Source organism: Eublepharis macularius, chromosome 1 (genome assembly GCF_028583425.1).
Source record: "Eublepharis macularius isolate TG4126 chromosome 1, MPM_Emac_v1.0, whole genome shotgun sequence".
Lineage (NCBI taxonomy): Eukaryota > Metazoa > Chordata > Lepidosauria > Squamata > Eublepharidae > Eublepharis > Eublepharis macularius.
Genome location: NC_072790.1, coordinates 90,385,684 through 90,408,393, shown reverse-complemented (window position 1 = coordinate 90,408,393; position 22,710 = coordinate 90,385,684). Strand labels below are relative to the sequence as shown.

General features: G+C 40.3%; 1 protein-coding gene across 5 annotated transcripts in view; it reads left to right on the top strand.

Moving 5' to 3' along the window:
• Positions 1-22,710, top strand: part of USP45 (ubiquitin specific peptidase 45) — an 84,858-nt gene that overhangs the window by 46,528 nt on the left and 15,620 nt on the right. For 4 of the 5 annotated variants that reach the window (XM_054976474.1, XM_054976482.1, XM_054976487.1 and 1 more), the window contains 4 exons: positions 9,921-10,008; positions 17,911-17,992; positions 19,726-19,817; positions 22,307-22,363. In XM_054976474.1, coding sequence (XP_054832449.1) covers positions 9,921-10,008; positions 17,911-17,992; positions 19,726-19,817; positions 22,307-22,363 — 319 coding nt within the window. The remainder of the gene's footprint in view (positions 1-9,920; positions 10,009-17,910; positions 17,993-19,725; positions 19,818-22,306; positions 22,364-22,710) is intronic. The other variant, XM_054976502.1, reaches the window with a different exon arrangement.

Genomic DNA, 22,710 nt, shown 5'->3' with positions numbered 1-22,710 from the left:
CTTTTGTTGACTTCCAACAGCTTTCCCACCCTCTGTCCCTTTTCCCTTACTTCTATTAAATTCCTCTGTCTAAAACAGATATACATTCTCCATTATATTAAGCAGTGCATCATTAACTCCTTTAATTATTATACACCCAAACTATACGTCTTTAGATAAACAATTTATCCCATTTTCCAGTTTCGAATAATTCTATATAAACCTATATATCATAAACCATAAAAATTTCCCACATTTAAATCAAACAATTTGATTTATTCTCTATATATTACTCATTTCAACTTTTTATGGTAATTCTATATAACTCCTCAGATACTCAATCAATTTAACTCTTCTATACATTCAGTTTGGTGCATATAAATCTTGTCAAAGAAAGAAAATATTGTTAGTTAGTCAATCCTCATGTTTAAACCTTATCATTAATTATTCTCTATCAGTTGACCTATACATATCTATATATATCTCAATCAATTAATCTAACTGCTTATAAATTCACATTTCTCTTCCTCCCCCGGTAAAGTCACCCCTCTCTTTTATACTTTTATTATATTTCAGTAGTTCTCAAACTGCCACAGTTTTCCTCCCACCTCCCATTTCTTCTCCAGGTATTGTTTCAGCTTCTCCCAGTCTGTGTTGAACTGCCCTGAGTCCAGATCTCTCAGTTTTCTTGTCATCTTATCCATTTCAGCCATATACAGCAATTTGTAGATCCAATCTTCAATAGTTGGTACTTCTTGTACTTTCCATTTCTGCGCATACAAAAGTCTAGCTGCTGCAGTCATATAAAAAATCAACGTCCTATGATGGGCTGGAATTCCCTCCATTCCCAAGTTTAGCAGCAGGAGTTCTGGGTTCTTATTTATTTGAAACTGTAAAATTTCACTCATTTCTCTTATTATTTCCCCCCAGAACTGCCTAGCTACCTCACACGACCACCACATATGATAGAGGGAGCCCTCATGTTTCTTACATTTCCAGCATTTATTAGAAGTATTCAAATTCCCTAGCGCAATCTTCTTTGGTGTCATGTACCAACGATAGATCATTTTGAAAATGTTCTCTTTAATATTGATACATGTCGTTGTCTTCATTGTAGTTTTCCACAAGTATTCCCATGCCTCCATTGTTATTTCTTTATTGAAATTTATAGCCCATTTCACCATCTGTGTTTTAACTATCTCATCCTCAGTATACCATTTCAGCAATACTTGGTATACCTTGGATATTCTTTTCTTGTCTTCTTTAAGAAGGGTCTGCTCTAGTTCCGAGTTCTCTGTTCGTATGCCCCCTTTTGCAAAGTCTGAGTTGTATAAGTCTCTAATCTGTCTATACTGAAACCAATCATAGTTAGGTGATAGTTCCTCTTGCGTCTTTATTCTAAGTTTAGATACTTCAATCTTAGTTATTTCTTTGTACGTTAAACATTGTTGTTCATTATCCACAGCTCTCGGATCTATCACCTCATATGGAACCACCCACAAGGGGGTTCCTTCTTGTAGGTAAGTTCTATACTTCTTCCAGATTGTAAATAGACTTCTCCTTACAAAATGATGCAGGAACATCGAGTTGACCTTTACTTTGTCATGCCATAGGTATGCGTGCCATCCAAAAATTTTTTTATATCCCTCTAGGGCTAATAGTTTCTTATTCTTTAATGTCATCCACTCTTTTAGCCAAACTAGGCAGATTGCATCATGGTAAAGTCTCAGATTGGGCAGTTGCATTCCGCCTCTCTCCTTTGCATCTTGTAAAACTTTTACTTTCACTCGAGGCTTCTTGCCTGCCCAAACAAAATCTGATATTTTCCTCTGCCATTTTTCAAATTGTTTAGAGTCTCTGATGATTGGTATTGTCTGTAACAAAAACATTACTCTTGGTAACACATTCATCTTAACTGCTGCAATCCTGCCCAACCATGACAGGTTCAATCTATTCCATTTGATCAAGTCTCTCTCTATCTGAGTCCATAATTTTTCATAATTATTCTTGAACAAATCTATATTTTTTGCAGTCAGCTCAACTCCCAAGTATTTCACCTTACTAGTTACTTCACAATCCGTTGTTTCCATTAACAATTGTTGTTTCTGCTTAGTCATGTTTTTGCATAATATCTTTGACTTCTTTTTGTTAATGAAGAAACCTGCCAAATCTCCAAACTCCTTGATCTTGTCTATCACTTTTGGCATGTTCTCCAGTGGGTCTTCTACAATTAACATTATGTCGTCTGCAAATGCTCTGACCTTATATGAATAGTCCTTTATTTTTATTCCTCGTATTTCCTCATCTTGTCGAATTTGTATCATCAGAATCTCCAATACTAAAATGAACAACAATGGAGATAACGGGCAACCTTGTCTTGTTCCTTTACTAATCGTCAATTTTTTGGTCAATTCATCATTCACTACAATTGCTGCAGTCTGGTCTCTATAGATTTCCTTGATTGCTCTGACGAATCTTTCTCCCAGTTGTAGCTTTTCCATAGTGGCAAACATAAAGTCCCAGTTTAAATTGTCAAACGCTTTTTCAGCGTCTACAAAGAAGAAACCAACCTCTTTGTCACAACGCTTGTCGTAGTATTCAATAGCATTGATCACTGTCCTTAAGTTGTCTCTTATTTGTCTGTCTGGCAAAAAGCCTGCTTGTTCCTCCTCTATGACTTCCGAGAGCCACCCCTTCAATCTCTCCGCCAATATCTTCGCAAAAATTTTATAGTCATTATTGAGTAGTGATATAGGCCTATAATTTTTCACACTAGTCAGATCTTGGCCCTCTTTTGGGATCAATGATATATTCGCTTCGCTCCAAGTGTCTGGAATTCTTTGATCCCTAAAAACTCCGTTCATCACCTCTTTTAGGAATGGTGCCAGTTCATTGGCCATTGTCTTATAAAATTTAGCCGTAAGTCCATCTGGCCCTGGCGCCTTTCCTAGATTTGCGGATTGTATTGCCATATTTATTTCCTCATCAGTTACTTCACTGTTCAGCTTATTTCTCCAAGCTTCCGAGATCTCTGGAAGTTTGGTTTTCTCCAAATATGATGCTATTGATTCTTTGTTTACTTCTTTTTTATTATACAGCTTAGCGTAAAATTTATAAAAGGCTCTGCTAATGGTAGTCTGCTCCAAATACGTTTTGTTTTCTTCACAAATTTTATTTATTATTTTCTTTTCCCTTTTCTTCTTTAATTGCCATGCCAAATATTTCCCAGGTTTATTAGCACCCTCAAAAGCTTTTTGATTCAGTCTTTTAAGGTTCCACTCCAATTCTTTGTTACTCATTGCTGTTAACTGTTCTTGAAGAATTTTGATTTCCTGATGTATTTTCTTTTTCCCTGGTCTCTTTTTTAACTGTACTTCTTTGGCCTTTATTTTCTCCTCAATCTCTTGTCTTTTCTCCTCTTTCTTTTTCCTTGCTCTACCATTTAAGTCCATTAGTATGCCCCTTACAACCGCCTTGTACGCGTCCCAAACTTTACTGGTTGGTACTTCTTTATTCACGTTGTATTGTATAAAAAACTTAGTCTCTCTTCTCAGTGCTTCCATATTCTCACTTTCCTGTAACAGGTCCTCATTTATTCTCCAGGCTTTCCTTTTTCTCCTTTTTCCAAATTTCCACATAATTGGGTTGTGATCTGAGCCTACCATCGGCATTATTTCTACCTCCTTAGTCCATAGCGCTAAGTCCTTTGAGGCCCAGATCATATCAATTCTTGATAATGTAAGATGCCTTGCAGAATAAAAAGTAAACTGTTTGGTTTTAGGATATTCTCTCCTCCATACGTCTTCGAGAGTTTCTTGTTGAATCAACTCAAAAAAAAGCTTTGGCAATAGTCCTCTTTTCTTTTGTGCTTTTGTAGTCTTTTTGTCTAATTCCAAATCTGTCACTCCATTGAAATCTCCAGCAAGAATTATCTGGTCATATACAAGATCGTCTAGGTGCTTCCTTAAGTCCTCAAAGAAGCTTTCCTTTGCACCGTTAGGTGCATAAAGTCCGACTACCAACACTCTCTTTAAGTTCCAATTACATTCCACTGCTACAAATCTAGCTTCCACATCTCTCATAACAAATTTTGGCTGCAGCTCCTCTTTTATATACAACACCACTCCTCTTTTTTTCTTGTTGGAAGCCGCTACAAATTCTTTGCCCAATTTTCCAGATTTTAAATATTTTACATCCTGTTTTCTAATGTGGGTCTCCTGCAAACAAACAATATCACATTTTTGTTTTAGTAGCCAATGAAAAATATTTTTTCTCTTATTCGGTGAGTTTAGTCCATTTACATTCCAAGATAATACTTTACACTCCATATTCATGGTTTTGTTGGTAAGTCTTTTTCATTGTCCTTGATAAATCTCTCCATCTCCCGCTCAGATCTGATGCGTTTTTTTGCCCCTCCAAACTCAAAGGACACTCCTTCCGGTAACTCCCATCTGTATCTGATATTCATGTCCTTCAAAGTCTGAATTAGCACTCTATATTTTTTCCTGTCCAATAACACTGATCTGGGCAGTTCCTTCATTATAATAATCGTCTTGCCATCAATCTCCAATGGATCTTGAAATTGTTTGGTCACAATCCTCTCTTTCATATTTCTAGTTGTAAACTGCACAATCACATCCCTTGGTAGTTTCCTCTGGGTTGCAATTCTCGAGTTCACACGATACGCCACATCTAGGATAGCCACAATTTCCTCCTCCTCCTTCCCCAGGTAATCAGCCAACACCTCCGTCATCTGTTCTTGCGCTGACTTCCCTTCCACTTCTGGCAGACCACGAAAACGAAGCTGCTTCTCCATGTGTTTAGTTTCTGCAACTGACATCCTCCCCTTCACCAGCCTCATCTCTGTTTGTTGCGTGTCTATTAAATTCTCCATCGCGTCTTCTACTGTTTTAACTCTCTGCTGCGTTCCTTGTAATTCACTGCTAATCGTTTCCACACCTTTTTTCACTTCTGACAGCTCCGACTTTACTGTCTGTGTAACTTCCTTGACCTCTTTAATAAGCTCCAATTTCGTGTCCTTAAGTTCTTTCATCATGTCTATAAGTTTTTTGTCCAAGTTTTCTATTGCCGATTGCCACTCTTTTTTCGACATCGTGGGGCTTGCTTTAGCTCGCTCCCACGAATCTGCTCTCTTCCTCAGCTCCGTGGCGTATAATTAAACGTTTTCCTTTTTTTTAAATGTCCCAATCTTTGCCAAAATTAATTTTTTATATCCAAAATGTCGGGCGTCTTTTCTCTATGGTTTCTCTATGTTATTATAATCCAAGATGGCCTACTTCCTCTTCCGCTGAAGCCACGACCCTTCCACTTTCAAAGATGGCGATTCCCCACTTCCTGTCCTTTGGCAAGGGCCGCTTCCCTCCAGCCACTCTATTGTTGTTACGCACTTCCTGTCTCCCGTCTTCCCACAGCAGGTCTCGCGATGGTGTCTTTTTCCCACAGCTCCAAAACCACAGGTATTCAAAACAATAGTCCGATTTTTGTAATAACTTCTTTAAACTTAGTCTCTTTTAAAATACAACTCCTGCCGAGTCTTCACCTCCTTTTCGCTAGTCTGTTGCAGTTTAAAAGTCTACTTTCTTTCCTCTCTGTTTTTGTCAATCTGTCCCGTTTCAAGAGATAGCGATCTTTACCTTCTCTCCAGCTTTCTCGGGTTGTAATCGCTGTTTCGATCTTAAATTCTCCTCTCGACTTCCCTCCCCGATCGAAGCTTGGGTATGTAGGTCTTATGCCAGCCGAATTGGCCCCAAAATTGCCGCAGAGATTATAGCCGACCCGTCGCAAGGTGGGACCTCAAGGATCGGGGGGGAGACTCCTTGTGTAGAGCCCCCCCTCGTCCGAGATCTAACTCACCCTAGGGTCTTGAGCGTTCTTTGCCTGCTCCCCGCCTGAGAGCAGTCGGCCGCGGGTTATTTTCACCCCTCCGGCCGGTTAAAACGGCAATCCGGTCAGCTCCACAAATGGAGCTGCGTTAGACCTCCATGAATCCCAAACCGGAAGTCCTGATCAGTAATTCCTTTGATATATGGCAAAAACACTTTTCCTGTAGGTGACTGTTTTTCCTTGGTTGTTTGATTCATCCTGGGTTTGATTGCTCTTCGGATTTCATTTCTGGAGTAGCCATTTGCCTGAAGTGCGTGGTTTAGATGATTAATTTCCTCATTGAGAAAGCGCGGCTCACATATCCGTCTTGCACGATCCACTAATGTTTTCATTATGCCTCTTTTCTGTCGGGGGTGGTGATTGGAGTTTTTGTGTAAGTACCGATCAGTGTGAGTTGGTTTCCTGTAGACCTTGTGACCTAACTGAGAGTTTGCTTTGCGGATGACCAAGGTATCCAGGAATGAGAGTTTTCCCTCACTTTCTTTCTCCATTGTGAATTGTATGTTCAGGTGGATGTTGTTGAGATGATTAAAAAACTCCATCAATTCTTCCTCCCCATGGCTCCAAATGATGAATGTATCATCCACAAACCGGAACCATACACTGGGTTTGTGGGGTGCTGATTCTAGAGCTGTTTTTTCAAAATGTTCCATGTAGAAGTTTGCTATAACTGGGCTGAGTGGGCTCCCCATGGCCACCCCATCCATCTGTTCATAGAATTCGTTGTCCCATTGGAAGTAACTGGTTGTCAGACAATGATGGAATAAGGCTGTTACATCCTCTGGGAAAATCCGATTAATCAGTGCAATAGTGTCTTTTACTGGAACTCAAACTCAATCCACAAGACATACTTGTCAGTTTTGATGTTGTATCCCTGTTTACCAAGGTTCCAGTAAAAGACACTATTGCACTGATTAATCGGATTTTCCCAGAGGACCACAAAGCGTAGCATCCAGACAAGAATAAAAGAACATGAAAGACACTGCAGACTTGGACAGCCTGAAAAATCAGCAGTGGCTGAACATAGCCTAACTCAAACAGGGCACAGTATCTTATTCCAGGACACCAAAATACTGGACAACACTTCCAACTACTTTGTCAGACTGCACAGGGAAGCCATTGAAATTCACAAGCATAAGCAAAACTTCAACAGGAAAGAAGAAACCTTAAGAATGAACAGAGCATGGGCTCCAGTTCTGAAAAACACCAGGCCAACAAAACACTCCACACCCGACAATAGCCCTGCAGAGAAGATTAGCACATCAAGCACCAATCCATATGCAAAAGAACCTCCTCAGGATACAGTGAAGCCTCCCGCCATTAGCATTCCACACCCTGGGAAACTCTTACAGAATGACTCAGTGAAGCCTCCCGCCATTAGCATTCCACACCCTGGGAAACTCTTACAGAATGACTCAGCTCAACCCCACCCCTCCTGAGTAGATACAAATGACCTACATCTTTTCCACACTGTGACACTGAGAGATCTCTGTCTTTTGGTGCTACACCTCTGAAGATGCCAGCCACAGCTGCTGGCGAAACGTCAGGAACTACAATGCCAAGACCACGGCAATACAGCCCGGAAAACCCCCAACAACCATTGACCTAGTAAGTTTGATTGGTTGCTTTTCGGTTCTTGTGTAAATCTGCAAGTATGCATTTCCTCCCCACTGTTCTAGCTTACTTAGTTTTCAGCTTTGAAGGATAATTTAGGAATATGTGGCTTTATGCCCAGAATAAATCCAAGAACAAATGGAATAGAGTTTGCAACAAATATTCTTTGGGATGCTCAGAGGTGTCATGCCCTTAGAGTAGTGTTGTCAGGTCCCTGTGCCCTCCCAGCAGGAGGGGGGGGACCTGGCACTTACCTCATGCCAGCAGTGTGCTCTCTTTTTGCGTGTGCATGCCGGTGCCTGCGCGATAACACCACTCCCTGAAGTGACGTCATTGCACTGGCCACGGAAGCACACCCGTACTCTGTGCAGGGCCGATTCGGCCTGTTTGGGGACAAAATTGGCCCAAACAAAGCACGGGAGCACTTCCGCAGTTCATGTGACATCACTTCTGGGAGTGACATCATTGTGCCCCCTGGGAGTGCGTATGCACACCGTGCGTGTTCCTGAGGTGCCTGCCGGGTGCGGGCGACCTCCAGGAGCTTGCTACCTCCCACTGATCGCAGATAGATTGGTGGGCAAGGGGGTAAACTCATATGAGTTTGCCCACCAGCTGCGGGCATCTGAGAACCCTATCTTTGAGGACACAAATCAGAAGTTTTAGTGAAGTCGTCTGTTGACCTATGTAATGGTTTCTATATAAAATGGTCATGTTGTATAACCCTATAATGTCTGAATCTTTCAGGTCTTGAATTCAGTGAAATCTAATGGTGGGACTAGCCTGTCATTATAATGAGTAGGATTGGGAGATTCTGAGGTATACTTGAGGGACTCTGAGGTCACTGTGAGGAGAGGGGATGCACTGTTTCCATGAAGTTCCTGTCAGTTTAGAATGTCAGATCTCTTGCTCCCCGAGGTAGAAAAGTGGGTGTAATGTTTTGTATTTAAATAGTTTAGATTTTATTTCTGCTTGCTAATGTGGGGATTTTAAGTTGCTGCTGCTGTGAGTTTAAAAGTAGACCTCTGAAGAAAAAAGGAGTGGGGGGGGGGGCTAGATGGGCGAATAGAGAATAATCTGATTGAACAGTAGCTGTAGAGGGTTAAAGGGAACTGCAGTTCTGAGAGTGTGCTGAGAGAAAGTGTTCATTCTGGACAAAGCAGGCGAGCTGTGCAGTCTGAGAATGTGTGTTTCTGAGAGAAAATAATATGTGTGGAGGCCTGAAAGGAGTCTCATTCTGCCAAGTTCAGTGAATCTGTGGTGTTCTGGGAAATTCTGTCTAATTTATGTACGAGAGAGAGAGAGAGAGAGAGAGAGAGAGAGAGAGAGAGAGAGAGAGAGAGAGAGAGAGAGAGAGAGAGAGAGAGTGTCTGTATATATTTGAGGTTGAGAGATTGATCTATCTAATTCAGGCAAACTGTGTGGATATGAAAAGACTGAGTGAAACTGTATCTGTGTGGATGTGAAAAGAGTTTATTTTGTTAGTGAAGACCTGTGCGGAAAATCACTTTGTATGATTGAGTCTGTAAATATACCTTTAAAAATATATAATTAATTTGAAACTGCTAAGCTTAAGAACTATTCTGAAATCAATATACCTATCAAAACTCTGCAACTATCTCACTTATGTACTTAAAAATAAATTCTACTTTTGTTTAAGAAAAAAATCCCTTTTTTACCTCACATCCATCCTCACGTGCTGATGGTTCTGTCAAACTACCATCTATAACAAGCCTTTCTGTATTACAAGTTAAACCAAGGAGGTCTAAGGCAAAAGCCTTTGGTGACAGAAAACCTTTTGAGTCAGGGAGGCAGCAATGAAAAAGTCACCTAAATAAACAAGGGAAGGTGTTCTTGAGGCACAAGCTTTGGTAAAGTAGAGAACACCAAAGCTCAGGTGTGAGTGGAAATTAAAAAGTGTGTTTGTGGTGACCTAAGTCCTTCTGAAGTATAAGGTATTGTAAGGAGGAGCTGAATTTAAGGTCTAAAACCAAAGGTTTTTAAAGGTTTTAAAAACAGGGTGGTTCAAAAAGAAGTGAAACATTACAGGGGGGTTGTCTCTCACTGTACCATTGACCACAAGCACATTCTGATCTGTTCAGAGAATGGCAGCCAGTTACTTATATAGCAGAAAGTACAGTGGTGCTCAAGGACACCATTATGATGAGGTTTAAAACTACCTCCTGTCCCTGGGAACCACCATGTCTGAGGTTTAACTTTGATGTTTCTCAACTGTATTCCAGATTTCAGCCTTTTGAGAACTAAACGAGCCTTATCTACAGTAATATACCCTTTTACCTGCATATCCCTATTTCATGATGTGTTTTGACAGAATCTCTTAGCAATTATAGGTTGGTATTTTAAGTATTGATTGTTATATCATAAAGCTCTTCTTTCAGAGACTTAACCATTTTTTATAACACTAGGGCCCCTCGATTTAAAGGATTTCAACAACAGGACAGCCAAGAAGTTCTTCACTATTTGCTGGATGTAATGAGAATAGAGGAAACAAAGGTGAGGTATTTGTATATCAGTAACATGTTGTTTGAGTGGCCTCATAGAATTGATTTTTGTCAAAGTACTCTACCCTTTTTATATTTAATATTTGTTTAATCATTTTGTGTTATCCACATGATCATTGTGTTTTTTAAAATTATGACATCATATGAAGCATATGGTAGCTCTTTTTATAACATTGTGAGTTCCTGAAACACAAGCAAGAGCTGTCAGTGGTAGGATAGGTGGTGCATAATAGGATTGCCACCTCTTGAGGGCATTGTAAAAGGAGTCTCCAGATCAAACCAAATGGTGTAGAACTACAGTATAATTAATTGAACAATTCAGGAATAGGATTGTAGCCTATTACACTATTTCCTGTATGTATCATCCTACCTTGTCTTTTATATTTGTAATCCACTTTCTGCATGCTTTACAGTATATCAGGCTTTAGACATTTTTTTGTTTGCACTGTTTTCTAATTCTGCAATCCTAGTCCTGTTGCATTGTTTATCGGCTGTTTTATTCTGTCTGATTGCATTGTTGTTTTTTAATATTTTGTAATCTCTTTTGAGTCTCGGTGAAAAAGGCAGGCAACAAATAGAGTAAAATTTAATTAATTATGTATTAATTTATTTATTTGTTTATTAATTAAAATGTATATTGATCATCTTTGGGTAACTTAAGGTAACAATAAAATGTTTGTTTCAAATGAGTAATGATAAATTTTATGAATTAATAAATTAAATTAACATATGCAGTTACCCTCAGCTGAAGGTTTATTCTTTAGTATTTGCTGCTTCATCCAAAGCTAATTATTCTGTGTTTCACCCTTAATAAATGTGATCCTTTTCCCTTCTCACTCTCTGTCTCCTCCTCTGGTCCCTTTTCCATCTATGGAGAAACAAAAGTTGATCCCACACCTGACTACGATTAAATCCATGTTTTACCATAATTGTGTATTACTCTGATTTTGTCACCTCAGGCTTCACAGCAAGGAACACTACTAATAAAACTGTTGGGTCCCCTCCCCCATGTTTGTCTTGCTTTTCGGGTCTATAAACGGTGTGACAAACAGAGAATGTCAGATCTGTGGATCTGGTCAATCTTGTGAGCACTGACAGTTGTGCCAGTCCGAAACAAACACGAGTTACATTGTCTGTCATGGGAACTCCACAGCTGTTAATCGTGCTATTGTTAGGAGTGTCACTACCATGTGTTTTTTTATTGGAGGAAGCCTACAGCGATATGTCTGCCACCAGAATCCTTTAAAAATTATTACAGGCCTTCCCGTTTTCAAGCTGTTTTTAAATATATTTGCTGTGAGTGTAGCTAACTAACTGCTCTGCTGAAATTGAAAGTAACCACTTTTTTCACAGACTTCTTGGTATAGTAAGCTGTCTCCCAATATAAAATAACTCCCCATTCTTATCTAATATGTTTGATCATCTCTGATCTTTTAAAATGTAAATGATAAACTAAAGTGTATTAATTAAGCTCTTTTGAAGCCCAGAGAGAATGCAGCGCTGCTTAATTCTGCAATTTGCATTCTGTAAGAGTGCTCTAACTTCCCTTGAGTTTTTGTTTATACTGATTGTCCATTTGTAAACTTGGGGATTCAGTTGTTTTAAACCTTGGTGTATTTTTTTATCTGCATCTTTCTAAACCACATTAATGTATCCAAGTGAACCTTTTAAAAATAGAAATGGTTAATACAAAAGTCAAAGCTGCAGTGTTGTCCCTTTCCAGCATTATGTGCTGGAGATGCTTCACACCAGGGTTTGAAGTATTTGAACCCTGCTGCTAATTGATTAATGTCTGTGCCATTGTTAGCCGCACCCAAATCCTTCAAAGACTATGTCTTTCTTTGACCTAAATAAATGGTTCAGTGCACTAATCCCAACAAAAGGGAGTAGCTTATGGCTTTAAACCCATTTACGGTATCCAACTTACTCAGTTATCAATTGATTACTCCTCTTAGTATATTGCTGAATTTAAGGTGAACAAAGAGGGGCTTGGGGCACTGGGAGTTAATTCACTAGCCAGGCCACATACTTGTGAAGCAGAGGCTATTATTCAGCCTGTTGGTACACCAGTAGTTGTCTCTCTGTTAATATTTCAAAATAAAATCATCAGGCATTTCCATGTTCTTGATACAGGAACAGAGTAGACTCTCTTGTAAATGTTTCTAAGTTATAGATATGAATGTATCTTCCCTGTGACACTGACAAATTTTGTTAGGAGATGTAAGAACTAACTTTGTGTGGAATACCTATGTGTGGAATTCACTTGTATAAAGCAATTCCACAATGCACTCATGTAGTAACACATTGCAGACTTGTACTAATCATAGTGATAAATCTCCTGCTGCCTGTAGGCTTTTCCGGGCACTTTTTTTGGGCACTTTAATAGTTACTGAAAACAATGGTGTTATAATAATGTTAAATGATAAGTCATGTCAGAGCCCTGACCTTGCATGTTTACAGATGACTGTCAGCTGCCTTAACTCAGCTTTTTATTCTTATTTTTAAAATCGTACCATTAAAACCAGCCAGAAACAGTGTGGTGATTGTAATAGCATGATTTTAAAATGAAAATCACTTCTGGCTCCTGGGGGCTGATGTGTAAGCGGTCAGAACCGCCCCCATGATATTAGAAGCTGTATGGTCATGAATATGTCATGAGCCCCTTTTCTCTAAATATGCTTCCAGCATTAAAAATACTGCTTAAGCAAGCAGAAAACATGGAAGCCGCTGCCAAAGTAGGCAGACAAAATGGAAGCTGCAATAGGACCTTCCTGGAGTTCCTGACTTAATCAGTGCATTCCACCGGATTGGTCTCACCTTAACCACTTTCTTATTATTAGGCGATTCACCCATCCACTTCCTGAGTCATCAGCCATAATTTGATAACTTTAGTGCCACCCGGGAAGACTTAAATTTTTATCTGCATCTTTCTAAATCACACCCAGGAGACGGTTTTTTGTTACACCCCGGAGATGCTTTTACCCTACCTTGGGAACAGTTTGCCAGCTCTTTGTCTCGCCCCAGAGACAACTTTGCAGTCCTTTGTCCCAAACAAACAGGAAAGTCTTCCTCCTAAAGACACGCAGAAAACAGAGAGCCACCAGGCTCAAGGAAGAACACCAAGGGGCACCAATATGAAAACTTCTGTTATTAATCCCAAATATCCATACAATAATACAATTCAATGTGAATACAAAACAAAATGAATGCAATACAAAGGCCAATATAAGGCAAGATCAATACATCCGTAACAAGGCTTAAATAAGCCCGTATGCCGGCAGTCCGTGAATAAGTCCAACCGGCTAAACCGGGGAAAGGCAGTCAACACAATGCATCTGCCAAACTGAAATGCAGAAAAAAAGGGTGTAGGCGACGAGTTGGGTCGACCTGTTCACTGCTCGTTTCAGAAGTACATTCTTCTTTCTTCAGGCCAAAATCTATGTGAACAAATCACAAAAGGAAAATTTTTCACACCTCCCCAAATGTTTCAGCAAACAATATCTTCCCTGTATGAAACTTACTGACAAGGAACCGCTCTGCATCTTCCAGTTCAAGTCCTTAGAGTAAGTCTAACGAATCGTTGGGATAAGGGGTCTGAGCCCCTCCCATAATTTATACAAACGCTGTTCCAAATTAATTAAAGTGAAAGTCACCAAATTTCATATAAATTAAAATAAAAGTCACCGAATCCGACTCTGCTGCAATTTTAATCACGAAAATACAATCAATGCAATAAATGCAATAAATACCTTAAAATGCACTGAGACTGAGACCTTTTTTTTCTTTTACTACTTATGAATGCTAACACTATGTAAAAGTCCTTGCTGAATAAAAGATGGTATCAAAACTATGGTGTGAAGAACGATCATAGAAAAGATGAATAGTCCAGTTCGTTGTTTAAACCACCAGGAGACACTGTGCGGAGGCGAAAAATCCAACGTGCCTCCGCTTGTAATAAAAAACGGTTTGCATTACCAGGTTTATTAACACTTTCCAGGACCGTAAAGACTAGTTCTCTCTCACTACTATGCTGAGTCATAAAGTGCTGGGTGAGGGGAGCCTCCTCGTTCCGAGTCCGTATTTTAGAAAGGTGTTCCTGGATCCTCACATGGACCGGGCGGGTGGTACATCCTATATACATCAGTTTGCAACTACACTGGATCAAGTAAACCACATTCGGCGTGGAGCAAGTTGAAAAGTTTTTAGACTCCAGTGGGTTGTTGTAGACTGGATGAATAATGGTTTTAAGATCTACACAAAGGGAGCAAACATTACAATGGCCACAGGGGAAATGCCCCTGTGGTGCATTACTATCAGTGGTCAAAGTTTTCAGATCCGAATGTACCAGGATATTCCTTAGGCTTTTGGTCCTCTTAAAGCCGATCTGTGGTGGGGCCTCGCAGCCCGGCACGTCAGCTAGGACATGCCAGTTCCTCCTAATAGCTCCTGCAATTCTCCCAGATAGGGGCGAGAAATGTATAGCCCATGTAATTCTCTTTTCAGGTCTATTCTCTCTCACCTTATAGGTAAGTAGGTCTCTCCGGGCGCACCGCTCTGCTCGTAATTTCGCTTGTTCTATAACCTGCTTAGGATAGCCCCGTGTTCTAAAGGCTTGACTCATGGTCCTGGCTTCTTTGACCACTGATAGTAATGCACCACAGGGGCATTTCCCCTGTGGCCATTGTAATGTTTGCTCCCTTTGTGTAGATCTTAAAACCATTATTCATCCAGTCTACAACAACCCACTGGAGTCTAAAAACTTTTCAACTTGCTCCACGCCGAATGTGGTTTACTTGATCCAGTGTAGTTGCAAACTGATGTATATAGGATGTACCACCCGCCCGGTCCGTGTGAGGATCCAGGAACACCTTTCTAAAATACGGACTCGGAACGAGGAGGCTCCCCTCACCCAGCACTTTATGACTCAGCATAGTAGTGAGAGAGAACTAGTCTTTACGGTCCTGGAAAGTGTTAATAAACCTGGTAATGCAAACCGTTTTTTATTACAAGCGGAGGCACGTTGGATTTTTCGCCTCCGCACAGTGTCTCCTGGTGGTTTAAACAACGAACTGGACTATTCATCTTTTCTATGATCGTTCTTCACACCATAGTTTTGATACCATCTTTTATTCAGCAAGGACTTTTACATAGTGTTAGCATTCATAAGTAGTAAAAGAAAAAAAAGGTCTCAGTCTCAGTGCATTTTAAGGTATTTATTGCATTTATTGCATTGATTGTATTTTCGTGATTAAAATTGCAGCAGAGTCGGATTCGGTGACTTTTATTTTAATTTATATGAAATTTGGTGACTTTCACTTTAATTAATTTGGAACAGCGTTTGTATAAATTATGGGAGGGGCTCAGACCCCTTATCCCAACGATTCGTTAGACTTACTCTAAGGACTTGAACTGGAAGATGCAGAGCGGTTCCTTGTCAGTAAGTTTCATACAGGGAAGATATTGTTTGCTGAAACATTTGGGGAGGTGTGAAAAATTTTCCTTTTGTGATTTGTTCACATAGATTTTGGCCTGAAGAAAGAAGAATGTACTTCTGAAACGAGCAGTGAACAGGTCGACCCAACTCGTCGCCTACACCCTTTTTTTCTGCATTTCAGTTTGGCAGATGCATTGTGTTGACTGCCTTTCCCCGGTTTAGCCGGTTGGACTTATTCACGGACTGCCGGCATACGGGCTTATTTAAGCCTTGTTACGGATGTATTGATCTTGCCTTATATTGGCCTTTGTATTGCATTCATTTTGTTTTGTATTCACATTGAATTGTATTATTGTATGGATATTTGGGATTAATAACAGAAGTTTTCATATTGGTGCCCCTTGGTGTTCTTCCTTGAGCCTGGTGGCTCTCTGTTTTCTGCGAGTCCTTTGTCCCAGCCTGGACCAACCATTCAGCCCTTTGGTTTTAGGGCAGAAGATGCAATCTTGCCCCAAGGTAGGATACATGGTATAAAATAGGCTGCCCCTCAGCCCCAAAGTGTGTGCATGCTTGCATCTAGCATTCCATCCTCAAACCTCTGAGTCTCTTCTGACTTGAAGCACAGGCCACTCAATGCTGCTCCTCTCTCTCCTGGACATCTGGATAGGTAAATCTCACCCGAACCCTCAAACTCTATCCAACTTTCACCACTGCTTTCTAGTTAGCTCTGAATGCGTGTTGTGTGTACTGTGTGTTTTGTGTGCATTTGATCTTTATTATGTTAAATAAAAAAAAAACCTTTGGATTGAACATCCATCTGTTTATTGAAAGGAGTTCTCTAGCTGGGACTATCCCTGTATACACAAACTAAAAGATCCCTAAGTTACCCCTCCTTTCATAAGCTTCTCCTTGTTGCTAATTCCCCGCAACTTGCAAGGAGACCTCATTTGGGTAACAGATGCAATGGTGTCCCAGTAGAGGCTGCTGCCTCCCACCAAAATTCACTGCCTGAGACCATCTCCTCGTCTTGGATCACTGTAGAGCCTGTCATATTGGGTCAGTTCCTTTGCAGTGATAAAAAAATGTGTTCTGAGCTGCCATTATAAACCTGATAATAATAATTTTTAGAGTGTTCTAAACTCTGGACAAAACACAGTAATTTTTCATAGCCTTGTAAGGAAGTTCTTCCTGCATTGCAAATTGGGGATGTAGCTGGGAGAGGAGAGGGAGAGAGAGAGAAGCTTTGTTCAGGCTACCTAGTAAGTTTATGGTTTAGATTAGATATGAGCCAAGGACTTCCCAGCTCACACTCACAGGGCCAAAATACAAGAGACACAGTACACGTGGTGGCTTCATGCCAAGTATACCTGAGAAGTGTAGTCAGAGACTCCTTCCCCTCTCTGTGAGAACGGATGGTGGAGTAACGGTGGCTGTGGCACCCTCAGCAGCTCCTTCTGCCACTGCTCTCCACCTGCCAGCTTCAGGCTCCCCTCATTGGCTGAAGAGCCGAAGGAAGCCAGCAGCAGCAGGCATCACAAATCTTTCTTCCAGGCACAAGCCGGCCGGATGCAAGGGCCACCAAAGACCGTTTGGGGACGGGCAGCTGCTGCTCTCTCCTGGGGCTCCCTATGTCTGTCCCCAGGGAGCTGCTCCAGAGACAGCTGTTGCGTTGGCGAAGCTCCAGCTGCAGCAACAGCAGAGGGATCTGCTGCTACAGCTCTGACATGCCCTCGCTTTGATTTTCCTCCAGGAGATCGGGGGCAGGGGAAGGACTTGTCAGATCAGCATCAGCATCAGCACATCCCTCTGCTGTTGCTGCAGATGAAGCTTTGCTGATTCAGCTGTCTCTGGAGCAGCTCCCTGGGGGATTTCCCCGCCAAGCAGCTGATTCGTGGTTTAAATGCCCCTTTCCCTGCCGCTGCGTAGCAGCAGGGAAAGGGGCATTTTAAACCCTGTGTTCCAAAGCTTCCCAAAGCGATACGAATCACTTTGGGAAGCTTAGATCTGGGGCTTCTGAATCGGGCCCAGGTTGCTGACCCTGATCCGGAAATCCTGAATCTTTGCGAATCGGGTCCAATTCGGGTGTTTTATCTGAGTCGGAAACCTGATTCACACTTCCCTGCAAGCTACATTAAGTTATCTAAAAAGCATGGATACAGCTGTGGTGTAAGCCTGGGGCAGCCAGCAATGGAATACATTATTATCTTCAAGGTGGGAGTTATCTTGCAGGGACCCACATGACATGGGCACGGTTTTATCCCCCATGTTATTCAACCTTTATGTAAAGGCTGTAGAAGAAATTGTGAGGGTACTGAAAGGGGGCATTTAATGTTAATAATTGAAAGTTACAGCAGCAGCATTTGAATGGGATTGTCAGTTATTCTCCTGTGACTGAATTTTTGTAAGATACTTGTAATTATGGACACTTCAAGTAAAATGCTTGCCAAATGTTTTTTACAGCGTATACAATCTGCAATTTTAAAAGCTTTCAATAATCCTACTACTAAAACAGCAGATGAAGATACAAAAAGAAAAGTAAAAGGTATGTTGCTTTTCAGCAAAGCTGCCACAGTAATTTGGACATAATTTGATTTAAATTTGTGTTTTCATTTGAATTGCCATTATGAAATGGTTTGTTTGTGAATTTTTAATTTCCTTTGGAACTGAGTAACAGTTGCGTTCTATTGGGCTGGAATACTCTGTGGATCTTGCATATTTTCTAGTGCCATCTAGTGCATGTACAGATTCCATTAAGCTGATCATTTTATAGATGTAGTAAAATCTAGATCAGCTATGGGGTTTTTTTTTGCTGTTTCAAACTGATTTGCAGAATATACTAGTCCACAGCCTGCTTACTTAAAAGTAAGTTGAGCTGCATTCTGGTTTAGTACTACAGCTTTAATGGGTCATTTTGAACTGGAAGTATGCTAAGTCTGAGTACATTATTCTCAGTTTTATAATAAAAGAGTATTCTTTGGCTACAGTCTTCAGGGACTTATTGCCAAAGTGTCATTGTATCAACTACTCTTTAATTGCATTGATTTGGATCAATAAAGTTAGTAGCCTCGGGATTTCCCTCTTTGTATCCCTTGGAGGTGGGGAGGCAGTCATACTAACTGCAGGGTGTTGAAGGTACTAACCAAAAATGGGATGGCAGCAGGAATGAATAGGGAAGTGTGTATCATATTCTCTGGCTACTTTTGAAGAAGAGAGAATAGACTGGGTTTTTTTGCTTCAGCTGGGTGAGAGGGAAAGGAATGGAAATAGCATGGAGTTAAACTAGAGGGTGTGAAGGGGTATGAAGATGACCTTCATATAGTCTGTAGTTATTCCACCCCCACCCCCACCCCCACACACTTTTCTCAACCCATTATGGTGATTTGAAGTTTTCAAAAAGTTCTTTCTGGAGTCTTGCACAGGAGAAATCCTCATTCATATTATAAGGCTGTAAGCTTAAAACACATTACCAGGAGTAAATTCAAGTAAAATCATTTTCCTTAATGACTTACTATGTGAAAACATGGTAATACATGAGCTGAAATATATTTTAAAATCTATGATTTAATGTTCTGCTTGAAGTAGAGCATTAGCTTCATAATCTTAAAATCAGACATTTGTCTTTGATGGGTTATTGCAAATTTCTAAATATGTCAGTGGGTTGAACCCAATGCTGCTGCTTCAACAGCAAAACAGCAGTTCCCTTGGTTGAGGAGGGAGGGTGATTTTTACCCCCTCCCGACTTATAGTGTAGCCCTCTATTTTGCTCCATTGCTGTTGATTCTGAGAGTCCCTTGATCTTTAAGTTCAGAATGGGCTGGGGGAGGTCCTGCTCTGCCAGCTTGACTCCACTTGTGGTTCCTAGGTCCTTTGAGAATGATGTTTGGAGTAATCTTCCTTTAAGTTCTGTGGAAAATAAATTGGATCATGCTGGAATGCTGCTGATCCTGTGTATCTATAGCCTAGTAATATTTGCACTGTGTGCGGATAAATGGAAAATATATTATTATGCATTTTATTTGAAATGCATAATATTATTTGAAAAATACATCTTTATCTGTCTACTGGAAACAGAAATGAAATCAAAGCTAATCATGAACAATTCAGTTTACCAAGCAATGAATGCAAACTGTACTTTCATTATATGAAGACAGTATTGTAGCTACTACCATTTGTTTACAATGTATGGAATGTTTTCAGAAGAAATCCTAGAATGAATTGTATTGTTTTTAGAATGGATTGTGTGTGTACACATTAAAAAAGGTAATGTTTTTTCAGCATATGGAAGAGAGGGTGTGAAGATGAACTTCATAGATAGGATCTTTGTTGGTGAATTGACTAGCACTATCATGTGTGAGGAATGTGAAAATGTAGGTATTCTGGAATTCGATTTGTTATGGAAACAGTCACTTAATGATTTGAACATACTGTGTTTTGAGATAAATCTGTACTGTCTTTCTCATTCATGTTTCTTACATGCCTGAAAACTAATTGTTTAAGTGCTTATTTCATTCTGTGATTCCATACAATGAAGAATGTAATGAATGTTTTAAAAATACCCCCCCCCCCCCCCACACACACATGCTCATCGAATCCCATACTGGTTTGACTGGCTGAGAGTAGGCTGAAGATCTGAACGCTGTTCAAACAATAATGATAACTTAATACCTCATTTCCCCAAAGTGTTAGTAAGTATAGTATGGCCCCTGCATCTGCTTTTGACTGTCACTGTGCTCTTCTCTGTTGCTTGAAGAAAAAATTAAATGACCTCAGCGCTATTGCAGCCTTGTCATGCTGTTATTAAAGGTCTGTGGGTCTTCCTATATGTGTGTTTTTAGCACTTTGCTTGTTCTTCATGCACAACATGGAAGAATGAGTAACAGACTATGGTGAAGACTAACATACTGAGTAACGAAAGGGGACAAATTTCTGTTGAACCATTTGAGAGCACATGTTGATTACTTGCATATAAGCTGTCATTAGAGCCATAGGCTATCAGCTGAACTGCAATTATGCTGTAGAGTGCAGGGTGCAGAGGTCCTTAATGCACAGGTGGGTGGGCACACCTGTTAAGCCATATCCAGAAACAGAGAGAATAAATGGTAGCCATCTGTGCAGTGGTCACCTGATTCTCCCAGCCACCATTCTGTCCCTTTTTTCATATATTGGCTACGTGGTCTATTCCCAGAGTAAACATTTAATTACAGTTTGGAATCGGTTGTTTTGTTTGTCATATATGCAGCATCAATTTATCAGTTACTGTCAGTGAAGAACTTTGCCTTTCTGTATACTCTTGGCCCCAACTTACAAATGTGTTCACACTTCCCAGTCTCTTTCCAACCCAGTGAGAGATATTCTGTCATTTCCATCCTCCCGCCTCTCCTGGAATATTCTTATACCATTCTTTGTGGATATACATTTTGAAACATCAAAGAACAGTGTGAGAGTTATTTCTGAATGAACACCCCAGCTTGCCATGTGGTATGCTTGGATGTTTACTCAAGAGTAGATGCATTGGCATGGGAATGGTACTAGCTTGCCACATGGAATGAAAGACTGGACCTTTCCCAGACAGCGTATCTGCTTCCAAGGAGGTGGGCAGTGTTCCTTGCAATGTCTGTCATATGGAATGAATTGCTCTTTTAATGAAGAACTCAGTTTTTCCCATAGTGCCTAATATGAGAACACCATTTGTCCCCCAGAAGTATCCACGATATGTGTTGGTGGGGCTAGTAGAGAAACCTCCTAAAAAGTATGGTGTGTATTAAGTGTTATATCAACAAAATGTTGTAGAGCTTGTCAGTGAGCCGGCAGCATTGCAAACAGCTAGACCCATGCATATGGCTAGGATGGGGGTGCCAGAAAGATTTATGTTCTATGTCATTGTGGACTCATACTTGCCATTCTGCTGGTGTTATATCTTTTGCCAGCATTGGCAGGGACTAGTTACTGGGAACCAGTGTCCTGAATTGCAAAATTTGGCTTGTATTTTGGGCATGCGCAGCCCTTGTTTATAAAAGCAAAGCTAGAAGCCTGTTGGCAAACTTCACAGTTACATGGTTATAGTTAGACATTTGATTTTGCACCCCCCACCCCCACCCCACAACCACTTAGTATGTGGAAATATTTTAAAAGTACCTGCTAAAACTCAGCTCACTTCAGTAGAAACAAGGTCCACCTATAGTTGTGTGTGCATGCATGTGCACGCACACTTATTTAGGTCAAAGTATTGTCATTCCCTTACAATAAGGGCCATAGCTTGTAGTGTTGTATTACTAAGAGCCAAATGTGCACTAGCAGGTGGGCATCTTTTATCAGTACAAGACAGCAAAAACCTAAATGCAAGCCAATGTTTAAGTTAAATACCTAATAATTTCTTAAAATATACATTGGATAAAATTGAAAAACAATGCCTGCCAGTTTGTTCTTTAGTCAGGAATATCAATATCTTCCTCTACATTTTTGGCATACTTATTTAGATATTTATATTCCACTTGTCTCCCCCATGGGGATCTGCAGGAGCTTACAACATTATTCTCACATTTTATCCTTACTGCAATAATCCTTTGAGGAAAGATAGGCTGAGTGTGTGTGACTAGCCCAAGGTCACACGGCAAGCTTCTATGGCAGAGTGCGGATTTGAACGTGGGATACCCAGATCTTAGATGAACTACTGTAGCACATGTTTTTTTTAATTTCAAAATGAAATAGCTCAGTTTCTCAAAAAATATGTTAAATTCCTCATTGTAGTAAACAAGAACTTGGCTATTTTGAATTTACTGGATACTATTATCTTTAAATATACGAGGGAATTATGAGCTTACACAGTTTTAATACACTTATTTTCTTTCCCTTCAAGATTTCCACAATGAAGGAACCTTTTATTGATCTTTCACTCCCTATAATAGAAGAGAGGGTAAGTAACAATTTATTTAATAAATAACCACAACTTCTGCTTACATGCTGCTGTATCTGAGGATGTTTGCAACAGACTTCTTAGCAGACTGATGGTTATGGCCATCAGCTATAACATTGCCAGTCAATCTTCACCTTTTCCGAACCCCATCTCTAATAGATAGCTGTGGTAGTGCTAGCTACTTGCTCTGATCATCTATTTGTCTAACCTTGAGTGTTGGATGATGTTTTTTAAAGTCTTGTTCATCATATTTTAGTTGATGGTTGGCCTTACTGGATTGGAACTGTGTCTGGTTTATTGTATTTACAAAGCATCAGTATTTGTATTAAAACATTTTATATTCCCAC